Source organism: Rhea americana, unplaced genomic scaffold (genome assembly GCF_003343005.1).
Source record: "Rhea americana isolate MKP2758 unplaced genomic scaffold, rheAme1 scaffold_84, whole genome shotgun sequence".
Lineage (NCBI taxonomy): Eukaryota > Metazoa > Chordata > Aves > Rheiformes > Rheidae > Rhea > Rhea americana.
Window position 1 is genome coordinate 1,702,330 of NW_028187023.1, and position 25,843 is coordinate 1,728,172.

At 43.5% G+C, this 25,843-nt stretch overlaps 2 protein-coding genes across 2 annotated transcripts in view; one reads left to right on the plus strand and one right to left on the minus strand.

Annotated features, from left to right (window-relative positions):
• Positions 1 to 13,362, plus strand: part of ZFYVE26 (zinc finger FYVE-type containing 26) — a 49,341-nt gene extending 35,979 nt beyond the window's left edge. Inside the window, exons 30-41 of the mRNA XM_085323329.1 lie at positions 858 to 979; positions 1,070 to 1,290; positions 1,919 to 2,066; positions 3,197 to 3,406; positions 4,555 to 4,773; positions 6,242 to 6,439; positions 6,811 to 7,013; positions 7,805 to 7,946; positions 8,528 to 8,587; positions 9,936 to 10,118; positions 10,829 to 10,873; positions 11,947 to 13,362. Of these exons, the coding sequence (XP_085179455.1) occupies positions 858 to 979; positions 1,070 to 1,290; positions 1,919 to 2,066; positions 3,197 to 3,406; positions 4,555 to 4,773; positions 6,242 to 6,439; positions 6,811 to 7,013; positions 7,805 to 7,946; positions 8,528 to 8,587; positions 9,936 to 10,118; positions 10,829 to 10,873; positions 11,947 to 12,156 (1,961 nt within the window). The 3' untranslated portion in view covers positions 12,157 to 13,362. The remainder of the gene's footprint in view (positions 1 to 857; positions 980 to 1,069; positions 1,291 to 1,918; positions 2,067 to 3,196; positions 3,407 to 4,554; positions 4,774 to 6,241; positions 6,440 to 6,810; positions 7,014 to 7,804; positions 7,947 to 8,527; positions 8,588 to 9,935; positions 10,119 to 10,828; positions 10,874 to 11,946) is intronic.
• A 108-nt stretch (positions 13,363 to 13,470) lies between these two features.
• LOC146585214 (retinol dehydrogenase 12-like) lies at positions 13,471 to 24,922 on the minus strand. Its single transcript, XM_085323330.1, has 7 exons — positions 24,765 to 24,922; positions 23,230 to 23,348; positions 21,035 to 21,190; positions 20,303 to 20,407; positions 19,651 to 19,860; positions 18,608 to 18,797; positions 13,471 to 16,893 (listed from the first exon to the last, which is right to left on the minus strand). Exons 1-7 carry the CDS (start codon positions 24,857 to 24,859, stop codon positions 16,791 to 16,793), a joined length of 978 nt encoding a protein of 325 aa, XP_085179456.1. The 5' UTR covers positions 24,860 to 24,922; the 3' UTR covers positions 13,471 to 16,790.
• Positions 24,923 to 25,843: the final 921 nt, after the last annotated feature.

Below are 25,843 nucleotides of genomic sequence, written 5' to 3' on the forward strand. Positions count from 1 at the left end.
AAATTAGCTTTCTTCATTTTTTCAGTACTGAGCATCAGAGGGCTAGTACATTCTAACTGCTCTCAGATGATAGACGTGATGTGATTTGTAGGTGTTCTCTCTTTCAGTTGAATAATTCTCAGCTCAGATTACAAAGTAAAACAAAGATGACAAAACAGTTATTAAATAATCTTTCTGCTTATTTGTCCTGTACGTTATCTGTTACATTATCCAGGTAAGAGAACAAATTTCAAAACTGAAATTTTCTTAGTCTGAAGTGGAGAGACTTTTCACTGAAATTCTTTTCTCAAATCGTTTAATCAAAACCATAATTTTCTGTAGTACTATTTCATATGAAAATTTATTATATAGCGTTAGCTCATCTTCTTGCACCCCTTTATCTTAAAGCAATATGTTTGAATAATCTGACTTGTAGAAAGAAGGTGGCAGTTGAGTCCACATAGCCTTTCTTAGTAGCCACGTAGCCTTACAGTAACGCACAGCTCACTTATGTCCACATACTCCCTGATCAGGAATATTTAATGTTTGGCTGATGGAAGACTTAGAGGAAGTTGCTGTGTTTGATATCCTGTGGGATCAAATTTGGATGATAACTTGAAAATAYGTTGTTGGATCCTCTTACTGAGAAGATACTGGTGATAGTTGAGAGTAGGTTTTGATCCAGCTTGGCAGTCTGCTGAGGAGTGGAAATATTTCTATGGTTTGTGTGCTAGCCATGTGAGACTAACAGGAATTAGCACAGTGAAGGGACTGTAGATAAATGTTTGAAAGTACTGGAATAGCTCTGTATGATGTTCCCTCAGCCAGGTTTGTTGCCTCTTGTATGATTCTACCTGTTTTTTCCTTCTCGGCAACAGGAGCTTCTAGTAACAGATATTCCACAGTGGTGCGAATTCCTGAGGCAGCTGAGCTTGAATGGTTTGTTTCCCTGAATGAAGAGGAAAATGAAATTGTACGCAGTGAATTTTATTATGAGCAGGTGAGATCTGGAGAAAGAGGAGAATCCGATATAAACAGTTCCATAAAGAATTACCTCAGGATTCATGTTCATCTTTCTTTCCTCTGTCAGGCTCCCAGCTCTTCCTTGTGTATTGCCATCCTCAGTCTGCACAGTAATAGTTTAGCGTGTGGCCACCAACTGATAGAGCACTGCTGCAAATTGTCCCAAGGGCTGACTAACCCTGAGGTGGATGCAGGACTTCTTATGGACATCATGAAACAATTGCTCTTCAGTGCCAAAATGATGTTTGTAAAAGCTGGAAGGAGCCAGGATCTAGCGCTCTGTGATAGGTAATTTATCAGATGTTCACTAGGCTGCATCAAGGTCAAGACCCTTATGTTTTTATACTGGAGAGGGGAGGAAAGGAGGGTTGTTTTGTCATTGAACTGCAGGCATTTTAAGCAAGAGAAGTTCATAACACAAGAATAAAATGAAAGCTCAAATAATGAAGTTCAAGTCTCATGGCTACATAATAATCACTGATAATATTCTCAGAGTAGGAGAGAAAAGATTCACAATGACTGGATAAATCTTCTGCTATTGTATTTTTCTCCTTTCAGCCACTTGTTCCATATAGGATTTTAAACCTTCATTTCCTGACAACTAGAGTTGTTCSTCAAGCTTTATCTTACTGGTACTTGCGGTGCCAGGTGCAAGCCATACACTTCTCATATGCTAGTTTGATTTGGTAATGTTAGCTGGTGTCCACAATCGACATCTGCCAGTGCTCCCCTGAATGAAATGAAATGGCCCAAAGTAGCCTAAATGGGACAGTATGAGGAACAGACAAACCTGGTATACTAGTGATTAGGAGCTACTGTTCTAAGAGTTGTCTTTGGCATAAAATTATTTAAGATTCTTAGTGTGCATGATAGCAGTGACAGTATGTGTATCTGTTTAATCTCTGTTTTCTCCTAGCTACATCAGTAAAGTGGATGTGTTGAATATTTTGGTTGCTGCTGCCTATAGTCCGTTGCCATCTTTGGATCAGATTCTTCTCCCTGCAGCAGTAACAAGACTAAGAAATCAGCTTTTGGAAGCGGAGTACTATCAATTAGCTATAGAGGTAATAACAATAAAGGGATGCAAATATTAATAATCCTTCAGTAGTGGCTTTAGGGTTTTTTGTTCTTCCCTCCTTTCCCCCCCAAGTTCAGCTGCATATGATGAAATGGACAATACTTAAACTGTTACAGACTAGAATTAAGTTTTTAAGCAATGAAGAAAACTTTCTGACCACTGAAAAATATTTCTGAGAGGGAGGATGGCCTCTGCTGTGGAGCAGGCTGCTGAAAGCAAGAACAGCGATCGTATCTCCTGATACAATTAGCATTGTAATGGGCAAACTACCAGAGAGTCACTGTATGGACGAATCTTACAATCAGAAGAGTTCAGACATCCTTTGTGGTAGGACTTTTTCTGAAACTTTCATGTTTGGTTTCAGTTGTCCTTAGTACTGCAGCAGATACTACTTGAGCAGCTTTGCCAGGTATTTTCTTGGAAGTCAACTCTGGTGACATATTTATCTACGAGAGTTCATCTAGTATGATTTATCTTTCTATCCTCGTCCTACTCTCAGTATTCCATAAGCCTCTGTTTATGGCATTGAAATTTGTTAGGAAGAGGATTATGATGCCACAAACAGGATTAGGATTTTTAAAGGGAAATAAACAGCAGGAATAGATGACCTATTTGAGTAAAAATGGTTCATGTTTAAAGGCAGCTGATCTACTAAAGAAATTTAGGAACAGAACATAAATTTGCAGTAGTTCACAAAGTATCAATATTTATCTAAGAAGAAAACTACATGTTCTACAGCTGTTTTTAAACAACAAACCTGATTAATTCTTCTCTGTAAAAATGATTTGTTTTATGAGAAAATCTGTTCCTGGTGTGAAAAATGTCATGAGTTTTAAAACCGTTGGACTGAAACGTCCTGGACACATGGCTGATTGATTAAATTTGAACAACAAAAAATATTCTTCCACATTTGGAGGTCATGAGTGTTTTAGTAGTTGGCATTTAGTGCCAGTAACCTAGGAATAGTCAGTGTGTAGGTTTTTTTGTTTGTCTGTTTTAATGAGAAATGTCTTTAGAAAATGGAATGTCATAGTCATAGGCTTTGTGTGATTATCCAGTTTTGCTATGTACTGTATTGGAACTGTATGTTCTAGTATTAATGATTTTTGAATTTAGGTTTCTACAAAATGCGGGTTGGATCCAAGTGGAGCATGGCATGCCTGGGGCATGGCTTGCCTTAAAGCTGGGAATTTAAGTTCAGCGAGAGAGAAGTTCAGCCGATGCTTAAAGCCACCTGTGGATTTAAACCAACTGAATTACGGTTCAAGGCTGATCCAAGATGTGATACAGTATCTGGAGTCCACAGTGAAGCCCATACACGTTGTGGTGAGAGTCTTCTATCTTCTCTAAAAGGCTATGTAGTAAAGCTCTCCAAGTATCGATTCTTTAATACAAGTCTTACAGCTATGTATAATATGTTATCAAGTTTTTCTCCTTTTGTCATGGTTATGCATCGCAAACAACCTTCTTGAGAAATTCATTGACTTCCTCCTGGCAGCAAGTTGGTGGTTGATAGCACTGTCAAGAATTTTCATAGTAATTTGGGGTGTACTCAGTGGAGGAGAAAGAAGCTGTTACTACTACAGTTTGTGGGAAATGAACTCCATCCTAACCATATGTTGTGATGCTGCAATCATGCCATTCTTCTGTTGAGATTGGTAACTTTGCAGGAATTAAAAGGAAAAATTACAAATGTGAAGAATGTTGTCCCACTCATCTTTCCTTGGCAGCATGCACTATTGCAAGGCTTTGGATTAGCTCTAGAAGCTAGGTACAAAAAAAGAAAGACTTAAGTATAAATTGYAGAATTGCATTGATGAAAGAGCTTTTCCTAGTAAACATTCTAGGAGAATAAGAAAGCCAGTTTGGACTAGCTTGTTGGAGTAGCTCTTGAGTGGAATTTCTTTTAAATAAGCAAGCCTCCTGTCATAGAATCGTAGGATCAGTAAGGTTGGAAGGGACCTCTGGAGATCTAGTCCAGCCTCCCYGTTCAGCAGGGTCACCTAGAGCGTGTTAGACAGGGTTGCATCCAGATGAGCCTTGAAGATCTCCAGAGGAGGAGACTCCACAACCTCTCTGGGCAACCTGGTCCAGTGCTCTGTCACTCTCACAGGGAAGAAATTCCCCCTCACGGTCAGGCGGAACTTCCTCTGTTCTTGCCTGGAGACAGAGCCATGCTAGCTACAGCTGCATTCAACATCTCTGATAACAAGGTTCCAGTCTAGTATTTATCTAGAGCATGACTGGGTCTTACCCCTCTAAAACCATACTTAGTTGTTTTTTTTTAAAAAAAAAAAAAAAAAAAAAGAAAAAAAAAAAAAAAGAAAAAGAAACTACTACACAAACAATAACAAAACCCCCCCAAGCTTCAGGGATAGGTAAAAAAAAATCTAGTAGAAAAGAATCCCAAAGAGGTTCTGCAGAGAAGGTTTTCCTGTTAGTCATCACCTATCACTGATTCTCTGCTTTGACAGTATGATGATGACTACTTCGCCACATTGAGGGAACTTGAAGCAACACTGAGAACAAGAAGTCTGTCCCTGGAGATGATGTGTGAGGGGAAGATTCAGCACAACAGTTATTATCAAGAGTGCTTGTTYTATTTACACAGCTATGGCACTAATCTAGCAATAATAAGCTTTTACATGAGGCATGACTGTATGCGAGAAGCACTGCTTCACTTGTTAAATAAGGTGAGTAATCTAATTTTCAATCATCTTAAACTGAAATTTGAAAAGCAGCAAAGAGCTTCAGGACTAGTCTAAACGGCAATAAATGTCATACAGCATTCTGGGCAGTTTTCTGAGGTCCTTAGTGTTATCATATACACTGTCCAGTGGCTAACAAGAAAAAATAACTTCCATTTTTTAAGCTTTTGTGCTTGTGGTTACTTTTTATTGACTTTTTAGATTTGAAATAATTCTTACTGAGAGTATACTACTTGAAACACCTAATTCCACTATCTTCAGTCTGCTAATTAATAGGATATTATTTAAGTGGTCTTACCAGCTTTACTTTTTTTTATCGTCAGCCATTCTTAGGTCATGTTCTCATCTGCTTATCAAATTTGCTTTTCAAAAGTGTCCTTTTTATCAATTTAGACATATCTTCAAAGAAAGTTGTGAGTTTTTACAATGTTGGTGAAATAATTTTACTGGTTAAGTAGTAGACATTCCAAATACTCTGTCTAGACAATTTGATGTGGAAATTTTGAATGTGGCAACTAGCACTGATTATAAATAAAAAAGGAAGGGTTGTTACTTTAAGATCATTAGCGTACTAGGTTTCTGATTAAAACATTATAGTCTTTCTTCAGACAATTTTACAGTTGGGTGTTTGAAAACATTTTTATGTATAAAGGTTTTGTAGCTTGTATCTTACTGTCGAATTAAAAAGGAAATTAAAAATTAAACAATTCCATATAATGCCTTTAAAAAATTTATGCAGGCTGTGTGATCACTGTGCTTCTCATAGTAATATTAATATGTGGGGTGGTATTCACAAGAACAGTAGACAGGAGGTCAAGGGAAGTAATCGTTCCCCTCTATTCACTACTTGTAAGATTTCATCTGAAGGACTGTGTCCAGTTTGGGCTCCCCAAAACAAGACAGACATTGACAAACTGACAAGTCAAGTAGAAGGCCACCAAAGTGGTTAGTGGACTGGAGCATGTGATACGGGAGCAGAGTCTGACAGAGCTGGGTTTGTTCAACTTGAAGAGAAGGCTAAGGGAGATCTATTTGCTGTATTTAGCTACCAAGTGGGTGATTGTAGAGGAGATGGAACCAAGCTCATCTCAAGTGTATACAGTGTATAAGCAAATGGGCAAGAGACAGTGGACACAGTTTGCAGCAAGAGAAATTCCAACTGGATATAAGGAAACAGTTTTTGCAGTGCAGGTGTTCAGACATGGGAACCAGCCCCTAAGAGGGCTGTGAAATCTTTCCTGTTGAAGGTGCTTAGGACTAGACAGGCCCTGAGCAACATACCCTGATTTCTTTGTGTGGGAGTTTGAACCAGGTGACCTGTGGGGATCCTTTCTAACCTGTATCATCTGCTGATTGTATGACCTCTGTCACTTGATATTCCTTTACATTCTAAAAGGCAAATCTAGGTGCCACAGCTGGTTTACTTTAACCTACCTTTCTGATATTTGTGTAGGAATCCCCAGCTGAAGTGTTCATTGAAGGGATCTTTGTTCCAAGTTATGAAAGTGGAAAGCTACATATGTTGGAGAACTTGCTAGAAACCATTGATCCAGGGTTGGAGAGCTGGGGAACCTACCTGATTGCAGCCTGCAAACACTTGCAGAGAAAGAACTACTACCATATCCTGTATGAGTTACAGCAGTTCATGAAGGTAAGATGAGAGTGAGTGGCCAACTCTTTCAGTGAAGTACTGAATACTGGCAGACTTCTGGTTCTGGTGGTCTTTTTTTTTTGTTGTTGTTGTTTTGTTTGGGTTTTTTTTGAAAACTGATTTAAATCTGAATGATGGACAATTAAATTGTTGCTACTTTCCAGTCCTTAAGAAAAAGGAAATCCTGAGCCCAGCTGAAGTTGACCAGCTATGCATTGCTGTTGTGGGTCTGGTGCATTGCAGTAGCTTAACTACTGCTTTAAGGGTAATAGAGCACCACCTGCTTTGTGTGAGCACTTCAGTACAGACAAAGGACTAGTGAAAGCAGTTTATTTCAGTCCTCCTTCAAGTATTCAGTATATTTCTTCTAGGATCATGTTCGTGCTGCCATGACCTGCATTAGATTTTTCACTCATGGAGCGAAGTCTTACACTGAACTGGGAGGCAGACAAACATGGCTTCTAAAGATCAAGGATCATCTCAAAGTCTACCTGCAGGAGGTCTCAAGAAGTTCAGGGAGGAAAAAAATGGTATTCACCTTCCGGAAGAAAATGTCTGCTACAGATGTGTCAAGGTATCTATAAACAGGAAGCTAGGGAACAACAAAGAGGGGAAATTCAGACTTCTTTCTTTTTTAGTGGTTGTATGTAAGGTGGTTTTAGCTAACACCTGCTAGCTGTTCCTGACCCAAATCTGACTTGATCTAGTTGCTAGCAGAGGATTCCTATTGCTGTCTTCTGCTTCCACCTCCAACCTAACCCAGAAGATGAGCCTTTATTTCTACTAAACATATCAATCTGTGTCATGTAWCTTTTAACTAAAAAAAAAGACATATTGTGCACAGAGAGCAATACTGAGCTGGTTAAGCTTGTYTGAATTACAGTTTAACTGTGTGTGAATTATAGGAGTCAGACTTAACTAAATTTCTTCATGTTCAGAAGTGGTCTGAACATCCTCTGAACATCTCTCTCATGCTTGGTCTTTTATATCTTGGTTTTACCTACTGATTGTTCTTCTTTAAGGCTAGACTCCCAACTTAAGCAGGGGAGGATGTGAAAGGTGGAAAAGAGAGGGAGCAGATAATTATTTGGGATCCAGATTTTCTGGCTCACTCTATAGAATAATGCTTACATGTACTCACCTGCAGCTTGTGATGCATGTTGTATGCACAGATCTGAGAAGTACCTCATTGCTGCAAACTAGGCTACACCAAAGACAAAGTCAAACAGCAAGTAAAGTAATTATTGTTTGGGAATGTACATGTCTGTCTTTGAAATGTGTTCTAGAAAGTGGTAAGTTCACACCATTAACAATAAACATCACCTCTCTTTCAAAATAGTGTAATTTTTTTTCTCTCTTGTCTAGGCACATCAATACAGTTGAGCTGCAGATGGAAGTAACAAAGTTCCTGCATCGATGTGAGAGCTCAGGAACCCCTCAAATGACAGATTCTTCTCTGCCCACACTCTTTGGAAACAATAACATGAAAATGGATGTTGCTTGCAAGGTACTTACTGCTATTTCAAATAAGTCTTATTTTCTTAAACAACACCAACTTATATGCGGGTTGAAATACTTGACAGTTGGGGCAGCCTCTGGTACTATTCACTGGCAGCTTGCTTGTGCATGTATGCAACCTACTGCTTATGGAAAAAATCATGCTTTTTTTCCTCAAAGCAGCAGAGAGCAGCTGAGAACCTGGAGCCATTCTGCTCAAATTTCAAAATTTCAGAGGCAGAGGATACCAAATGCAAATAGTAATGTGTTTTTCAATTGTACATCTTACTGTGTTTTGAAGCAAGGCAAACAATGCTGTTTTTGTTACCCTTGCTAACTTCAGCTCAGCTTCATCTGCGGCTTACCCAGTGTTCCACAGTGAATCGGTGTCTGTGACAATAGACTGTGTATTTGCTCCRCTTCTTGTTGGGATTGTTCTCCATTGTTCAGCATCATGAATTGTCTTTTGGCAAAGATACTGCTTCTGGACAAAATTCAGAACTGTGGGGAGGATTGCTGCTATTTAACTGTAAGCAAGCAAAAAAAGGAATGTGCATCCTGAAACTTGTCTGATGCCTCTCCTTTTTTTAGGTTATGCTGGAAGGAAAAAACATTGAAGAAGGGTTTGGGATTGCATTCAGAGTCCTTCAGGTATGGAAACACCTGATAGAACAAGTGCTGTCATTACAAAAGAGAAACCTCTACAAACACCAATTTAAGCAAAAGAGTTTTTGCCAAAGGCCTTTTAATCCCCAAAAGGGAAAATGTCTTGTGAGAAAAGTAACTATTTAAGACTTACACTGTCCATAGATTTGGAGGAATGTGTTTTGGGTGAAGAAATGCAGATTTTGCTTCAGTAAGACACTTCCAAATCTACTACAAAAGAATAAAGTGTGACCTTTATTTTGCCTTGCATCTTGTTCAGTGTCTTGCACTGGCAAAAGACAATGACAGATACGAGGTGAGAGCTCTGACTTAGCAGGTCTCTGCAGTTTGTGACAGCCATGTGAAGGCAAAGTAAGGCCAGGGCTATCTCCATGCTCCTCTCCTGTCTGACAGAGCAAAACTACTTAATTGAAAGCTGTCTTTGGGGACCTGTCCTTCCTCATGTCTGTGTAGAAGTTGAGGTGCTTGTCAGTCACTGCAGCACATAGCCTCCAATGTTTTTTGTGCATTTCTCATCCAAATATTAGGAGTTGCTGAAAGAGATTGCTTCAAGCAGAGCAGTGTGACAGAGGTATAGCAAGGCCACTTCTGGACAAAGGTGGCGCACTAAAGAAAGTGTCTGTTGCCTTACCACCTGTTGTGTTTTTGACTGATGCAGATGGCAGACTATGCTTCTCAAGTCAGGTCAGATGTACAAGGCAGCGCTACTGTTTGGAGTAAGATATGAAGAGCCTTAGTAAAACAGTATTTCTTAGCAGCAAAAGCAGTCACTTCCCCCTGTAAAAATGGAACAGCAAGTCCAGCTCCCCAGCATCATCTCTGTTTCCTTCCTTTTGTTTCTTTTCTTTCCTTATCCATGACAGGAGCAGTCCCAGGTTTTGTCACCTCTTCCCTCCTATGGGAGGTACACTGTGGTCCTGTTTCCCAGGATGCACAAAGTGTGGCTGCTATTGGAGGGGGCTGGAGGACCTAATAGGAGCTTGCTAGGTGAGAGGGAGGTGGGTAGGGACTATGCTTTGTGTAGGGTCTCAGCCTAGGAAACATGCTTGGCTGGAAGCTAAACTGAGTTTTTCCACCTCAGAACGGGAGACTAATCGATTAGAGCATGCTCTTTCTTGAGCAAAATGGAGTTTTACTGGTTTGATTATGGAGAAGCTTTCAGCCAGTCCTGAGCTCTGGTCACTGGGAAACTACCTGCCACCAAAACCGCTTTAGCTTTTTGGAGCATACTGTGATACCTTGTCTTCAGCAGAGATCGTCTTTTGCACAGAGTGCCTATGTGAACTTGTTGAGGACATTTGACGTGTTGTTCTGATGTTCCAACCACCTCTAGGACTTCCAGCTGGACGCTACRGAAGTGTACAGCAAAGTGGCCAAGCAGCTGGTGAAGCAGCAGAAGTACAGTGAGATCCGGCAGCTCCTCAAATGTGTCAATGAATCTGGAGTTGCAGCCAAGAATGATGGGGATAACATCATCATAAACTGTCTAAACGAGTTTAAAAACATTCCTGCTGAGGTAATGTATTGTCTTCCTTTTGAAATAAAATGGGTGTATATAATACAGGATACAGAGAAACTATCCATTGGTGCCTGTGCTGCTCTTTTAGCACCTCCTTCAAATCTTCTGGCCCTGTACCACATGCATTGTTTAAGCATGGGAACATGTGCTTTGTTTTCAGTCACTCTGAGAGGAAGCAATAGGTAACTGTTGCATGCTCCTACTCTGCACTTTGCAAATGAGTACCCATAACGGAGAGGAGAACCTTTGCCCAGTGGGATCCTGCCAGATGCTCTTGATGGGGGTGGGAGGCATTTCCTTCCACAAAGCTTCCCTAGCCAACAGGTATTTGTGGAGACAGAAATTTCCTGCCTTCATAAGGAATGATTGTAAGAGTCTCTGTGCCCGCCACAGTATCTTTTTCATCCTAGTGATGGAAGGAAAGGTCCTCCATGAAGTTCTACTAATCGGGCAAGGGGACAAAGAGTTTGACCTGACTGCATTCTCTAGATACACCTGACAGACATGGCAGGCAGGGAAGCAGTGGTAAAGGGAAGAACTGGCTCTGTATTTTCTGTGTCTGTAGCACTATCAGTTGGGATGATGTAACATYTAGTTGTGATCTCAGCAGCCCATTCTTTATGGAGAGGTTTGGCTTCTGAAGGGGGAAGGGTTTGCAAGCTATAGTCGCTCTAAACATGAACACCTTTTCCCTTTTTTGGATGCAGGATCTTGATAATCTGATTCAGGATATGGAAAGTGATGAAAATAAGGTAAGTAAAAGCACAGTAGGAAATCCTTCAGCAGTGGCTGAAGAGCCGAATTATAGTCTGCAGGCTACATACTCTTTTCCACCATCTTATCTCCCATCCTGACTTCAGCAGTTTTGAAGGCCACTTCCCAGATTATAGAAATCACAATCAGTTCCTCAAGGCTATGGTATTTGTCACTGTAGCTGTGGCGTGAATGTATTGATTGATGTTATCTTTACTAGTTCCTTGACTCCCCTTGGAGTGAGAGTTAGGCATTTGTTATAGTGGAAGGAAAATTATTTCCAAGCAGCTCGTGGTGGGTTGCTTGTTCGTATTACTGCCTTTCACRTATGTGCGAGTAAACTTCCTGTGGTGCAGGCAGCTGATGAGGAACAATATACCTCCAAGATGAGCATTTCAGCTTACTGTGCTTTCAGGATTATATACTATTTCCATTGTTATAGGGAGTTAAATGATACCAATTTTGATACACTTTCTTTCTGAGAACTGAGGCCTAAACTACTTGGCTGCAAAAACTCTTCTTAGCTTCAGTATCAGCCTGTCAAACCACTGGAGAGTCACAAATAGATGCGTGGACTCCAGATGCATATTTATTGATGATGAGGCTCTGGCTCAGAATTTATACATTGTCGTAGATCATGTGAGGGATCAGTGGCATAACTGGGAACTCTCCTTTGTCCTGCTCCAATTAAAAAAGTCAGTGTTTTATGCAGATTGGAAAGTGGACTTTTCATTCTGTGCTTGTATAAGGTTTATTGCTGAAAGATGTGACCTCTTCCAGAACCAAGCAATAGATGAAAATGACTGTTTTAGAGTCTTTGATATGAGGGTATGAAAATTAATAGGATTTCTGATGCTGATTTCATAGTGATATTGTAAAGGAGTTTCTATAAGAGACAGAGACTTAGAAGAAATGGTCTGTTTATCCCCTAGAGTGGGGATCTGCTCTGTGGCCTTTTCTGCTTCATAATATGCTATTGCTGCCTTGTATTTTCCAGTGAACCTGTGCTTAAGTTTGTAAGTCAGTTTACTGCAGCTTTCTAATAAAATTCCAACTGCCTTTCCTGTTTCAGATCCAAGCCTACCTGACGTGCAACAAACTGCGTTCTGCCTACCTGGTCTCGGTGAGACAGGAGAGCACCAGAGCAGTGCAGCTAGTGCAGCATGTGCRACAGCTGGCCGAGAACAGCGGAGATGATGTTGTGCAGGCCATCTGTGCCCAGTGGCTCTCAGTGCACCAGCCCAAAGCAAGAAGTTGGCTTTCCCAGAGCAGTCGGAAGTAACTGGTGTTCGCCGTCACCCAGGAAGGGGATGACTTCAAGACAGCTCTAAGGCATGTGGTTCAGCAGTCGCTTGGTCAAAGGGAAGTCTCTTGACTGGTGGTGGTGGCAGATGTAAGCTGCTAATGTTTCTCTGGTTAAAAGGAAGGGAACTAATTTACAAGTGCCAGTCCTACATTTTGGCAAACAATAGTCGCTACCTCAGGGTGTTTTTGGCCTTTTTTGTGTGTGTTGAGATTTTCAGACTGAACAAACAAGACTTTTTAGGTTTGTGGAAGAAGGCACTCATATATTTTAGAAAGATACTAATCTTTTTGGCATGGTGGTTCTTTTTAACCCAGAAAACCTATATAGAGAGAATGGTAAAAGCTCATCAGTTTGATGTAGCCTAGAATATAATTTTTTGTGATTATGAGTTTCCCTGTAAAATTTCTGAAGACTGGAGAGCTGCTTTTACAGCGCCTGAACTAGAAGGATGATTTTTAAGTCTCTATACAAATTACTGCTACTGTTTCTTTTTCTTGTGTGTGTTTTTTCTTTTTTCTTTTAATCTCTCCATTAGTGCAGTGTGCTCAGTTTCTTTAGTTGTTTTGAAAAGGTAGGAACTGGTTCTTCTAGGCAGGTTTCTACTTACCACTTGCACTGTCTGACATATGCATGGCACTTAAGCCCTTAATGGATGAAGTTAAAAGGGGAATATCCAGAAAAGGAGAGTATAAAGGGAAAAAATATTCTAAAATGATTAAAAATGGCCTACCTCTTTCTTCTCGATGATGATATCAAATTCTTGTGACGCAGACTTATCATTGAACAGTTGCCAATAAACTTCCACAATTTCACATCAGATAGAACAGAAGACCTGGAAATATTGCCTGTTGAATTTCAACACAGCTCTGTGTGTATCCCTGTCATAAAGGGGTTGATGGTTTTGGTTTTTTTCCTTAAAAGAATAATCTTTCTGTCAGACACAAGAGAACACCAGACTGAATTTTTGTTAATTGGACGTAAACTGTACAGATCAATATATTGCCTGAGTTTGCTCTGGAGTGCATTAGGACAGATAAAAAGGAAGTATTCTATAGCTCACGGAGTGAACAGTAGCTTTTGCACTGTGTTTTTTTCCTTTTGTTGGGGGGGAGGGAAGGGAAGGGGAGAAGGATGTTCTTTCTTACTGTGACCAGAAATAGACCGGAAGTGTTTATTCAATTTCCTGAAAAAATAGGCATCTTGGTGTCATTGTGTTGAGGGATGCTGAGAGAGGGGGCTATTTCTCTGCAACCATGATTATTAGGACATGAGAAATGGGCAGAAGAGGGGTAAAGATGGTAGAAGGACCTTTATTTTTTTTAAAGGGTGGGGGGACAATCCATAAGGGTGTGTTATGCAGTTTACACGTACTTTTAGTACAAGAGGTGGGAAAACTAGTACAGTGTTTGTAAYTGTTAAACTGTTTTTTACTTTCTGAAAAAAAAATAATTTTGGTTTCTGGGGTATAATATAACTGTAAATAGCTTAAATACACAAAGAAATTGACACTGTCAAATAAGGATCTTGCACTACCCCCATATTCAGTGTCCTGACAGAGTGTCTCCATTCCATGGAGATGAAAAAGACTTGGTTCATCATCTTTGACTGTTTCATCAACAGTGTCCCACTGACATGCACATCTGTTTTTGAGGTGCTTCACTGACTAGCATGGAGCTAGACACGTCTCTGAGCTAAACGGTCAGAAAGGACCACACTTAGCTTTCAGAATTTGCCAACTACAGATTTGCACGATCTCATTAGTGAGCAGTACTAATGAAAGCTGCTTTTGTTGTCTTGACCAGTCTGACCTATCTTGCCATCAGATTACAGCTGTTAGGCTAATCCTAAAACGTGACACTATCCATATCTTCAATCATTTCCAAATCTCTAATTACAAGGGGGGCTGGAGGAATATTAAACTGTTTAAGGTATCGAGTTACAGACTGCTCCAATACCTACATTTATGCTCTAGTCCCTCCCAGCTGTACACAGCGGGGGGGGGGAGCTTGCCATGCAGACCAGTCAGTTCTTTGCCTGCCTTTCTTTGACCTTTTTGCACTGTACTTTATGCACTTTATACAGTGTTTGTTATAAATTGATAGTTTATAACCTAGACTTATAGGGACCTTTCTCTTACCAGCAGAACTGGAATTTTGATCCTGACTAATTTGCCTTGTGTCATGATAGTGCAATTATCAATGTATTTAGAAATGTTCAGCATCAAAAATGGATTCAATACTGCCAGTCAAAAAACTTCTATATTAATGACCAAGGTTTGTTTACAATGCAAAAATAAAAAAAATAAACTACTATCACTGAAAATCTCTTAACCTATCTTCTGTTTTGTTTTTTTTATCTCAACATAGCTGGGGTTCTCTTTCTAGATTTGTGTTTTGCTTTTGGCTATGCTTGGCAGAGGGAAGGGGAAAATGTTTCCTCTGGTGCAAAAATCTGTCTCTTTGCTATAGTGTGTTCAATACTTAAAGCTATTAGAATATCACATTTTAGAAGTCCTCCTGGTAGCCAGCTTAGTCATGTTATTTATTTCATCCCATTGCTTATATGTTGCCTCACAGGCCACTAATCTTCTTCAGTGTGCTTTACAAGTTAATCTAACTCTCTGTAACAGCCTCCCTTTGAAGCAGCTAAATGAGCTTAAGTTGCCTCATGTTACAGCTCAACTTTAGTAGGGATAAATAACTTGCCCAAGGTCAAAAAGTGTTATGTGTGTGTGTGTCTGAAAACACGCTGTTACATGTCTTATGTTAGATCTACAGTCCTGCTTCTTTGAGAAAAGTGTTGACCTTCAAGGGGAAAGTATTAGAGCCAGAGACACTTTCTTCCTCCCCCCCCCTTTTTTTCTGAGGGTCTCTATTGCTCTTGAAGACCCTTCAAGAGATCAGTGTTGCACAGAGACARAAAGCCAAGCCTGCAATGCAGGTGCCTGGTAGCATTCTACTGCTACAGCTTAGTTGTGGATTTAGCTCCACATTCAAGGTGAAGCATAGCAAGGGAGGAAACAAACAACATGACAAAAAAGAAATACAGAGAGACTTAATGTAACAGACTGAGTTCTTTGCACTGGTAAGACAGGTGCGTATAGCAGCAGCACCAACTAAACTGCGTCACCGTTTCTGAAGGAAGAAAGGGCTTTATTTAGTATTGCTCAGAAGCAGCTCGGACTGAGCTGCACAGATAACCTCCAAGCAGAATTTACCATGACATGAGCATTTGTTTTCTAAAGCTGTTAGTTTGTTACAGTCGAATGCTCATGAGCATGACCGAAAGTGTTCACATTTCTTTCAACATGGAAGATAATCCCATGAGCTGTGCTGTTGCACTTGCTTTTTAAACTGCTTAGGTCTTCCAGAAAAATCTCTCATTACTGGTCTCACTCCAGCAATGTGCACCAAAGTAAGTAGCAGATGATCTCAGTCACATGTGGATTCACCACCCTGCTTTGAACACACAGGCTATCTGGTACTGCAAGGCCAGGATGGCAGCCTCAGCTAGCCTCGTCCAGTAACTGCTGGGCAGACAAACGTAGAGTTCTGTGCAAGTCTTACTTTCCTGTCTGCTAAAATAACTGTAACACCAAGATAGTGCTGATTCTTGCTTTAACTGTTTAGCTTCAGCTAGCTTCCTGTCAAAGCAGCTGTTACTTGAGCTTTCAGCTTTAACTGAAGCTTTTAAAAAGTTTTTTTCAGTGTAGCTGAAGTCTTCTTTACTCATTCTGCTCTCTTGCAGTTCTGAAGTCATTTAAAGTGCAGCTGGGGGTTTTACTGTGACAACTTTTACATCTTTGCTTAATGCTTCACAGCAGCAATGTCAATTATTTGAGATAAGAAAACTTGCTTATGCAGGGTTGCAGCATTCCTGCAGCATTTGAGAACCCAGGTCTCAATGCAGTTGACTGGGAGGTTACAAGATACACAGACCCTTAGTTTACTTATGCCAATCAATAATTATTTGGGAAACAGGTGCTTCAGTAGCTCTGGCCCAACTTCTTACAGAGCATATATGGAAGAATATGTAATTCCAGTTAAAAACTTTACCTAATGCTTGGCACAAAAAGGCCAGCTCCTGTTTCTATGTGGCTAGAGAGGATTTGTATTGCATATAATTGCCAGAAATCTTAATACCATAAAAAGCACTTCTCTTACTCTGCCAGGTCAAATACTAGGAATTGAAAATAACCTTAGATCATACATTTAGGGTCCTACTTTACTATTACTACTCCTATGGATGACCAAAAAAAAAAAAAAAAGAGGACTTTTCTTTCACTTTATAATCTACGCATAAGACTGCAACTCTCATTTCTATTCTAGAACCAGAGCAGAATTAGCACCTGGCTATGGAACATCAAGTATAATCAGTAATACCTGCATTTGTGCTCTAAGTCTCCAGCTAGGGAAGGGGACTGTCTGCTTACTAATCTCAATCCTTAAGCATAATATTCCAGAAATTCAGACTAGATTGTGTCCATTGAACCATCGTGAAGGCATCTGGAAGTACCAAAGGTCTTGTCTTGAGGTCTCTCAGCAGTGTTCTTCCCAGGAGAAGCATCACCATGGTCAGCCACCTTGGCCAGTGCTTGAGGTCTGCACTGCTCAGTCCCACTGGATGCCTAGGAGCTCACAGCTCACACTCCAGAGCTTCTTTGCTGTCTCATCATCCCGACCTCGTGGAGACACATATGCTGGCTGGCAATCACTRTAAGGGGAACAGTCAGTCAGTCAAACATCTCTATCAGCATTAGAATACCGAAATGTCTGTGTTGCCCCAGGATGGTAATACCATAACGACCATGCAGTGTTTTACATTCATTGTGCCTTTTTTCCTCTGTCCTCTGTACTGTGGCTCTTTCTTCTCAGTTCCTGCAACCAGACAACCTGCTGTCTGGAAAAGGGATCATGCGTTCTTATCTTATTAGTTGCATGCTGCAACTAATGCAGGGCTTGAGGGAGCAGAGGAACTCACCTCTCTCAGATTTCTAACCATTTCAGACTCTACAAACCACAGCAGTTGTATATTCCCAAGACTACACAACCTGTCGCATTCCCAAAAAGACTAAGGTGGACTGTGCCTGGCTTGCTGTAGCACATAAGAGGAGGGGCTTTTTTTTTTTCTTGTTTATACTTAGGCTTTATATTCTATTGCCTAGAAATTATTTTAGGCCAGTCCATTGTAAAACCAGGCATATTTGTGAATTAATGTTTCAGCTGTTTGTTTCCCACCAAATCCAAAACTGTCTCTTCTATTATGAAGTTAAAAATCTACGTAAGTTTTTGGTACTCCGGCACATAAATGCTCCTTTTATATCCTGGGAGAGACAATCATGCAGGGAAGATTAAGGCACCTATTTATATATTCAAGTGTGATTAAGATGGTGCATGCTCCAGGTGAAGATCAGACAAAACTATTACAGAGAATAATCTGGTCACTTATCACAAGAGAGGAAAGCACTGCAAAGAAGTGCAGGCTCCAACAGTATCTGTGCTAAAATCAAAACAACAACAAAAAAACCCAAAAAGCAGATCTCCATCTCCATTTCCCAAACAGTATGGTTACCCTGCTTTCAGACCTGCTTGTCAGCCTCCCCCCCGGGCTTAATGAAACTGTTCAAAAGGCATTCTCCAGGTCTAAGATCATGATGACTTGGAACTGCTCTGGGCTGTAGTTTCAGTCAGAGAAGGGAAGTAATTATGCAAAAAAAAGAAAATCAAAAAACAAAGGGGTCTGTAGTAGGAGCTACAAAAGACAATTTGCAGAACAAGGTGATGAGCTTCTCAGCAGGAGCATCCCAGCTGTGTGTCTGTCACTCTGGAGGATCATTTAGTTATATGCCTAATTTTGGACTTATACTGAAAGGAAAAAAAAAAAAAACTCCTACAGGAGCAGAAACACACATTTTTGCTCCTCCCAACAATCTTGCCGCATTTGAACTGACTGAAAGGAATTGAATCAAACCTTCCAACTCCCTGGGAATTGCAGGTGCTTTCTGCTCCAACAGGTTAAAACTACAAAAAGAACCAAACTGCTCTTTCTCATGGTTGACTCCAGTGACCTCATTAACTAAACAGCTGTAATACAGTGATTTGCCCAAGTCTAAGGCAAATAGGATTAGAACTCTGAGCACGTGACAGCCTCTCCTGCACTTCCAGTCAGTGATACTCTTTTAGCACTATGGGAATGCTATCGCCTGAAGCGTTGCACAGGTCAGTGGTTCCTTGTAACACAATACTCCTTGGAACAGACCTGGAAGGGGTAGGGCCCACAGTTCTGTCACCCTCAACTTTATTTGTGTGACCTGTGCGACACACCTTTCTGCAGTAAAGAGTGACAATAATTCTTACTCTCCCAGTCAAGCAAGGTTGCTTTTACATCATCTCCACAACCGCACATCACATCAGTAATTTTCACCCACCTGAAATATTGTCCTGTCACGGAGTCTAGCTCCTCTGCCACCGCACAGTACACGCTAGTCTGAGCTCCCTCCCAAGGGGTCTTCAAGAAGAATGAGAACATCTTCCACAGCCATGTCATTACAAACGAGTGCCGGACCAGTTCCGAACGGACAGAACCAGGGTGAAGAGAGTTTGCTGTGACTTTAGTACCTGTGGTGAAAAAAAAAAAAGTAATCCAGGACAAATCTGCACGCATTAGATTTGCCTTCTGCAAAGGGGTAACATCCTCCTTGTTTCTATCAGCAAATATTCAATAGCTTAAAAGAAGGTGTCCAGTCACAGACACTGGGAGAGCCAATGAAATCCTCACTGCCTGCTGGAACTTCCCCCACTCCCTTCCAAACACTGCAGTTACTAAACAAACACCTTTGCAAAGCAACCTGCTAAAAGACCTGGATGCTAAAACAGCAGTTTCCATCAGGCTTTTGAGAATCTTTTTTATTTACTGTAATACTACATTCCTAGAGAAGACACTGCTTCTGTTCTAGTAAAATAAATACTACTTAATTAGGTTTATGGAAGGGACTGAATAACACGGCTGTGACAGATGCTGTGACTTAAGAGGTTCTGTCCAGTCCTATGCTTCTATTTTACTGGCCTTGAACATTTAAGGAGCTGAGAATGCCATAGCTCTTTCACTGTAGACTGCAGCTGTCAAATACAATGTTCAGCTCCAAGTCCTTTCAGCTTCTACCCACATAATATAATTGCATGCTTGKATGCAGCTGGTTTTTGGACAAGCACTGAAGAAAAATGAAATCCACTCAACTGTGCAAGTCTACTAAACTCCTCTGCCCTGTTACTGAGATGATTACTGCTTTAAATTTCCTGGTTCCACAGACAAGAGATATTTTCTCCCTGCATGAACCAGCTATCAGCGACCTTCGTTCAAATAATTTCATTTCTGTGTATCCTATTTCTTGCCTTTTCTCCAATCCACTCTCCTYATACACAGTGCTCAGAAGCCAGGTAGACAAACACTTCACTCTCCTGTGAGACTTGCCTTGCAGCCGCCTCGCCAGCTCCCGCGTGAAGAGCACATTAGCCAGTTTGCTGTGACAGTAGGCAAGGCCACGATTGTAGCTCTTCTCACCGTGGAGGTCATGGAAGCGGATTCGGCCTCCATGATGAGCCAGTGAGGACACATTCACTATACGGGCTGGGGCAGACTGCTTCAGACGCTCCAGCAATAGGAAGGTCAAGAGAAAGTGACCTTAAGGAAGAGAGGAACAGTTAGGATATTTCATCCTTCTCTGAAGTCTTCCCTGCTGGAATTTCAAAGTGCTTTCAATATATTACTTGCATGCTATAACTTACTCCTACCATCATTTCAAGTCCAGAAGAAAGAAGGCACACTGAAGCAACAGCTCATTCATGGGGCCATTAAGTTCTGCTCCTCAGCTTCAAAAACTTGGAGCTGTCATATATTTCATATGTCCAAGGTGACACCTAGAGATTCTTAAACTAGATCCACGATAAGCAAATACATTGCACTATCCTTCTCATGACATTTGAGCCCTGAGGAAACCAACGTCTATCTCCAGAACTCTAGTTCACGTCTTCGATTCTTCTCCAGAGGAAAATCCAGAAGCAGAAATTCCCTTCGGCATTTTGCCACAGACATTGAGTTAAAAACTTGACTCCACTGGTCTTACCAAGGTGATTGACTCCCAGGTGCATCTCAAAGCCATCAGCTGTCTTGGAGTAAGGGCATAACATCACCCCAGCATTGTTAATGAGGATATGGAGTTCCTTCTCCTCTGCAAGAAACAACAGACATCATTAAATAAGGCAACAGAGAAAAAAGACAGTCAGTCAAAAAACCTCATGCCTGTCTGAGTTGCAGCCACATTTCTGAATAAAATCAGAATAACTCTCCTATCACAAACTAGATCATGGCCTCTGAAAAGCCCCTGCTGTCAAACCATGGTACCCAATGTGGTACAGGGATATGCAGGCCAGGAATTTGGCATCTGCTAGAATACACTGTCATCGGAACAGAATCTGCTCCTCTTGTCTGGACACGTCAATAGCTCTGAAGAGTGGAACTGGCCTSCAGGACAGTCTCATTTTCCTGCCTTTGCCCAGAATGGAATTTGTCACACAGAATAAATCCATGTATAACAAATAAGTTCCATATAATGAAGAACGGGAAGACATTTTCATAGGCACATCAGACAGCAGTGTGCATCACTTACACAACACCTTCAGCTTCTGCCTTTAATATCCCTGTGATACACACATGGTCACCCAGCAAGTTAACAGCAAGTACAGGAATAAAGCAGGGCRATAATGCTCTCAGGACACACGCTGCCACACGCCTTCCTTAGCTCCGAAGAGCAGAGAGCAGTTCTTGACAAATATTCTATAGGATTTAGGGGCTGTACCTGCTAGAAAGTTCTCAGCAAACTCCCGGATAGACTTTGTATCAGCCAAGTCCAGTTTTTTAACAATGACCTGCTGGTTCCCTGTTTCAGCTCGGATTTCACTGGCTGCAGCTTCTCCCTTTGCTRTATCTCTGCAGGCAACAATCACCTTCGCACCTGCAAGAGGAAAAGAAGCAGGAACACAGGCTGAGACCACTGGGAGCAGACTGGAGGATCAGGGCTAGGACAAGCAAGCTGACTACCCAGAGCACTTACAAACAACATATTGTTAGTTTAGGGAACTGACACCAAYCCATATGTTGCTAGCTCCCATCTTTTTATTAAATTCCTTTCTAACTACTTCTCTGAGGAAAATWATTAGAGACCCTATGGAGGACTCCACGCTCTGTGAGGGACACTCTATTCTGTACACATATGTACGTGTGGTGACCTGAGTGCCAGCAACACTCAAACCATATAGGGGTCATAGGATCATAGGGGCCCATGTGTCTGTGGTGCTAGCAAGTGCAGAGATCAGAATGAGTGAAATTAGGTACAAGCGACTGGACTGAAATCTGGCACTGGACTGGGACAATGGGTCAGAGGGCCCATTTTTCTGAGGTGCCAGCAACTGGAATCAGTGAGGGAGGGTATGCAAGTGATCACTTGCAAATATCAAGCTGGACTAGCTGCTGAGTAGGTGAAGTGACCTGGATATGTGTGAGATATGTCTCTAAGGGTGTGACTACAGGGTCAGTTGGCTACTAGAGGGACTAGGGGAGTCCCAGACAACTGCCAAGGAGACTGTAGCATCTGGKGGTGATTAGGAGACCCATGTGCGTKTAACTCTTTCTCTCACAGGTCAAGAGCACAGGAGCACTTGGCTACTGGGGGAACTAGGGAATTCTGGACAACTGCCAGAGGGACTGTAGAGCTAGGGGTGGGAGCTGACTGGGAGAAAGGTGGGGTGGGGTGTGTGTGCGTGCAAGATCACAGGCAAGTTCGCTGGAAGGAGTAGGGCAGTCCCAGCCAAGTGCCACGGAGATCATAAGGTGCAAGACACTCACACATGTGTGTCTGGGGATAAGGCACCTAGAAAAGAAAGGGGGTGTGTGGGTGTAGGCATGTGTGCAAACATACATGAGTATGCAAACATACATGAGTAAGGAGGTCTGTACCAGCAAGTGGAGTGGGGCTGCAGACTTCAGGGGCTCATATGTCCAGGTGCTAGCACCTGGGGAGACTGGGAATCCAGGAGCCAGGGCTGGACTGAATGCCTAAGCCCAGCTGTTGGAGAGATCCACATTGTATGTATGTATGTATGTATGTATGTATGTATGTATGTATGTCCTACTAACAGATCTTCCTCCTGAGTGGCCAGAGACAGGAACAGCATGAAGCTGTTGGTGGCATTTGTGTGAGTGCTGAGTGGCTGTCAGAGTTGATTCATGTGGCTGGCCTTGTGTACACGTGTTGTATATGTGTGCTTGTGTGGGTGCCTACATTGTGTGGGAATACATTCTCAGCCTTGCTACTGGTTGGACCTGGGGACATGGAGCTGCAGAAACCTCACCCCATTTGGTGACTGGGTTTGGCCTTCTTGCGCAGCAGACCCCAGCCAGAAGAGTTTCTTAAATGATTATGAACGGGTAGGTTAATCTCCATACCAGTTATCCAAAAAGCATTTAAACCAAATTAGCTTGAAACATGAATAACTAAAATATACATCAGTGAAAGTAAGCTATTTCTCAGCTTCTTAAAAATGTGGCTCAGGGAAACCAGGAACTTCCATAGTCCTTTCAAAAGGATTGTAGTGCAGAGCTTTCTCATGTCACAAGATACGTTTTTTAAATTTAAGCAAAGAAAACATTTGAGGAACTGGGGACTTGCAACACAGTGGTTACAGCCTCTGGAAAAGCAACACTTGGGCTCCTCTAATATGTAAGTATGCCCTAGAGTATTACTAACTCCAAAGGCTGTTCAGGCCTCTGCACCACAGTCACGTGCCATCAGGACACATTAGTTCCCACCACTCTTATATCTTGTAACTGGGATCATCATAGATTTTCACCAAGAATAACTAGGTTTCATCTATCAGATTCCTAACACTATAGACTGAAGTGCAAGATAATCCTCCCTTAGACCCAGAAAAGAGACTACTGACACACACACAGCAATTACAAATGGATGTTTGCTGATGTAAGACAGTAACTTGCCTCTTCGTGCAAGATCTCTGGCTGTCTCCTTCCCAATGCCTGTGTTGGCTCCTGTGATTATCACCACCTTCCCATCTAGCTTAGCTGTTGACTTACACTGTCCTCCAGCAACRTATCTCCTGGAAGAGAAGATAACAGGAACAACAGAGTAACAAGAAAAGGTCCAAGGACAGTTTTTTTCTGGGTTTGCAGCTCTTGGTTGGCTGTGCCCCAGCACTTGGGCCAACTGCTGCATTCAGAACAGCCAGCGATTCACATGGACAGTTACCAAAGTAGCCTCCKTCCCTCCTCAAGCTTTAAGTAGCCAACTGTCTGATTAGGAGCAAAGATCAAGCCACGGTGTCAGGCTCGTACTTATCTTCCAAGCCCCTCTGCTTCCACACAGAGCTGACCAGCCCAGCTCACCCCCAGCACGGCTGACAGCCATCAGGCTGTGCGAAGAGGAAGGCTCGGAGCGCACAGAGGCGCGGGCACCACCACCGCCTCGCAGAGAGGCGCCTCCGCCCGGCCCTGGCGGCTGAGGCTGCCACCAAAGCCCTCGCAGCCCCGCTGCGGCGGGCTTGCGGCAGAGCGGCCTTGGCACAGCCTCGGCCGGCAGGAGAGGCCAACGCCCCACGGGCGCGGCAAGCGCCGCCGCTCCCAGACGGGTCCCCGCCGCCCCTCCCCCACCCCCCCACGCTGCCCTCCAACCGCCGCCCCCAACCGCCGCTCTCGCGCCGGCGGCGGCCGCGCCACAGGCGCGCGTGGGAGGGCGGCGCCTGGCCGCGCCGTTACATCAGGTGGAGCCACGGCTCCCCATTGGCTGCCGCCGTCGGCCCTCCGGCGGCTCAGCCAATGGCCGCGGCCCCGCCGCCGCGAGGCCCCGCCGAGCCCCGGCGCCGCCGCCGCCGCCTCGCTCCGGCTGCCGGACACGGCAGCGCCGCGGCGAGCCCCAAATCCTGCGGCAACCGAGAGACCGCTGCGAATCCCTTCTTACCCGGGCAGCGGAGCTGCAGGAATCTAAGCAACGTATTAGCCCAAGGAGGTACAAAAAAGAATCCACTGTATTTACCTTCCCGTAAAAAACACGCGCACACCCACACGCAGAAACCCCCCACGGAAACCTGGTGGGGAAAAGGTCCCCAATAGCCAGGATTTTTTTGCCTAATCTTTCTTCCTGGACATCAAAGATGCTACTCAGGAAYTGATGTTTGAATATATTTTTATTTTCTGCATAACCATCGAATGAACAGCACTTACTATTTTTTTAAAAAAACAAGTGGAGAAACCAAGCCAGTGAGAGAGCCTGCACAAGAAACCAACGCACGCGGCGCCGGGCAGGGCGGGCTGCGAACGCCTCGCCTCCATTCCCGCACGRGGTTAGGCGTGTTTTAAGAATCACAGACTACACAAGTCTGTGCGCTTGGACCCCAGGGCCTTTAAACACCGACGCGCACCGGCCCGCGCCCAGGTGCTGCACCCGCCCCCTCTCCCACGCGCGGACCGGGAGGGCTCCCCACGGAGTGGGCACAGCCACGGGGTCCCCGCAAACAGACCTGACGTAGGGGGCCGCCRCGAGGAGGAGGAGCGGGAGCGAGACAGCCGTTCCCAGCACGGCTCCCCAGCAGGTGAGCATCGCCGCCGGCTCCATGCTCGCTGCTGCTGCGGCGGCGGCTCTGCCCGGCAGCGCGGCGGAGGGGAGGGCCCCTCTCCCCTCGCCCCGCCCCCTCCCGGGGCGCGCGCGGCATGCTGGGAGCTGTAGTCCGCGGCGCCGCGCGGCATGCTGGGAGCTGTAGTCCGCGGCGGCGGCGCGCACCCGCGTCGTCGGGCCGAAGAGCTCTGGAAAGCCTAAGAAACCTGTGTCTTCCGGAGACCTTCCTTATAGTTACCACGCTCCGTGATTTCGTTTAAACCCCCTCCTTTTTGCTGGCTCGCCCTGGCGCCGRAGCGGTAGCCTGGTTGCAGAGGAGCAGGCCCGTGGCTGGGCCGGGCTCCCCGGTGCCGCCCTGAGCATCCCTCGGCCGCGGGGGTCTGGGCGGCCAGGCCGCCAGGCACCGCCGGCAGGGCTCTGCGCTGCCTGCAGAGCAACGTCTGCGAGACGGCACGCAGCTCGCGTGCAACGCCCCCGTGTCACCCACTACAGTCACTCAGTTCCAGCATGGTGAAAGCAGTACCGGTTGTGCTAGCTGCTCTTCAGCCGCGGAGCCTGGTTRCTACACTAAGACTGGACGGGGCAAAGCAGGAATTCCACACAGATTCACGTCCGGCTCCTTGCTGTAACTGCTGCCATGCTTGAAGTATCAGCTTGTAGAATAAAGCCAGCTGGCTCTATGCCTTCAGTCCAGTGCTTTTTCCCTGTGGAGTACCTATCTCTGACCTATGTCTTTCTCAACTATTTTAAACAACAGTTCTGCCCTGTTAGTAACACTTTCCAATTACTCTGCTGGGRAATATCTGAAGAGAAAGCTCAGGAGAGGTCTGGAAGAGGCTTATTCAAAACCTCAAAGCAAGGTCATTCATCTTTCTTATGCCTTTCTTGTAGTAAGTTTATGATGTTAACCCTAGCGAAACATATGGAATGATTATGTATACAGGTATGTCTACGTGTACAAAGGGCAAGGTGAAATGCTCCTGT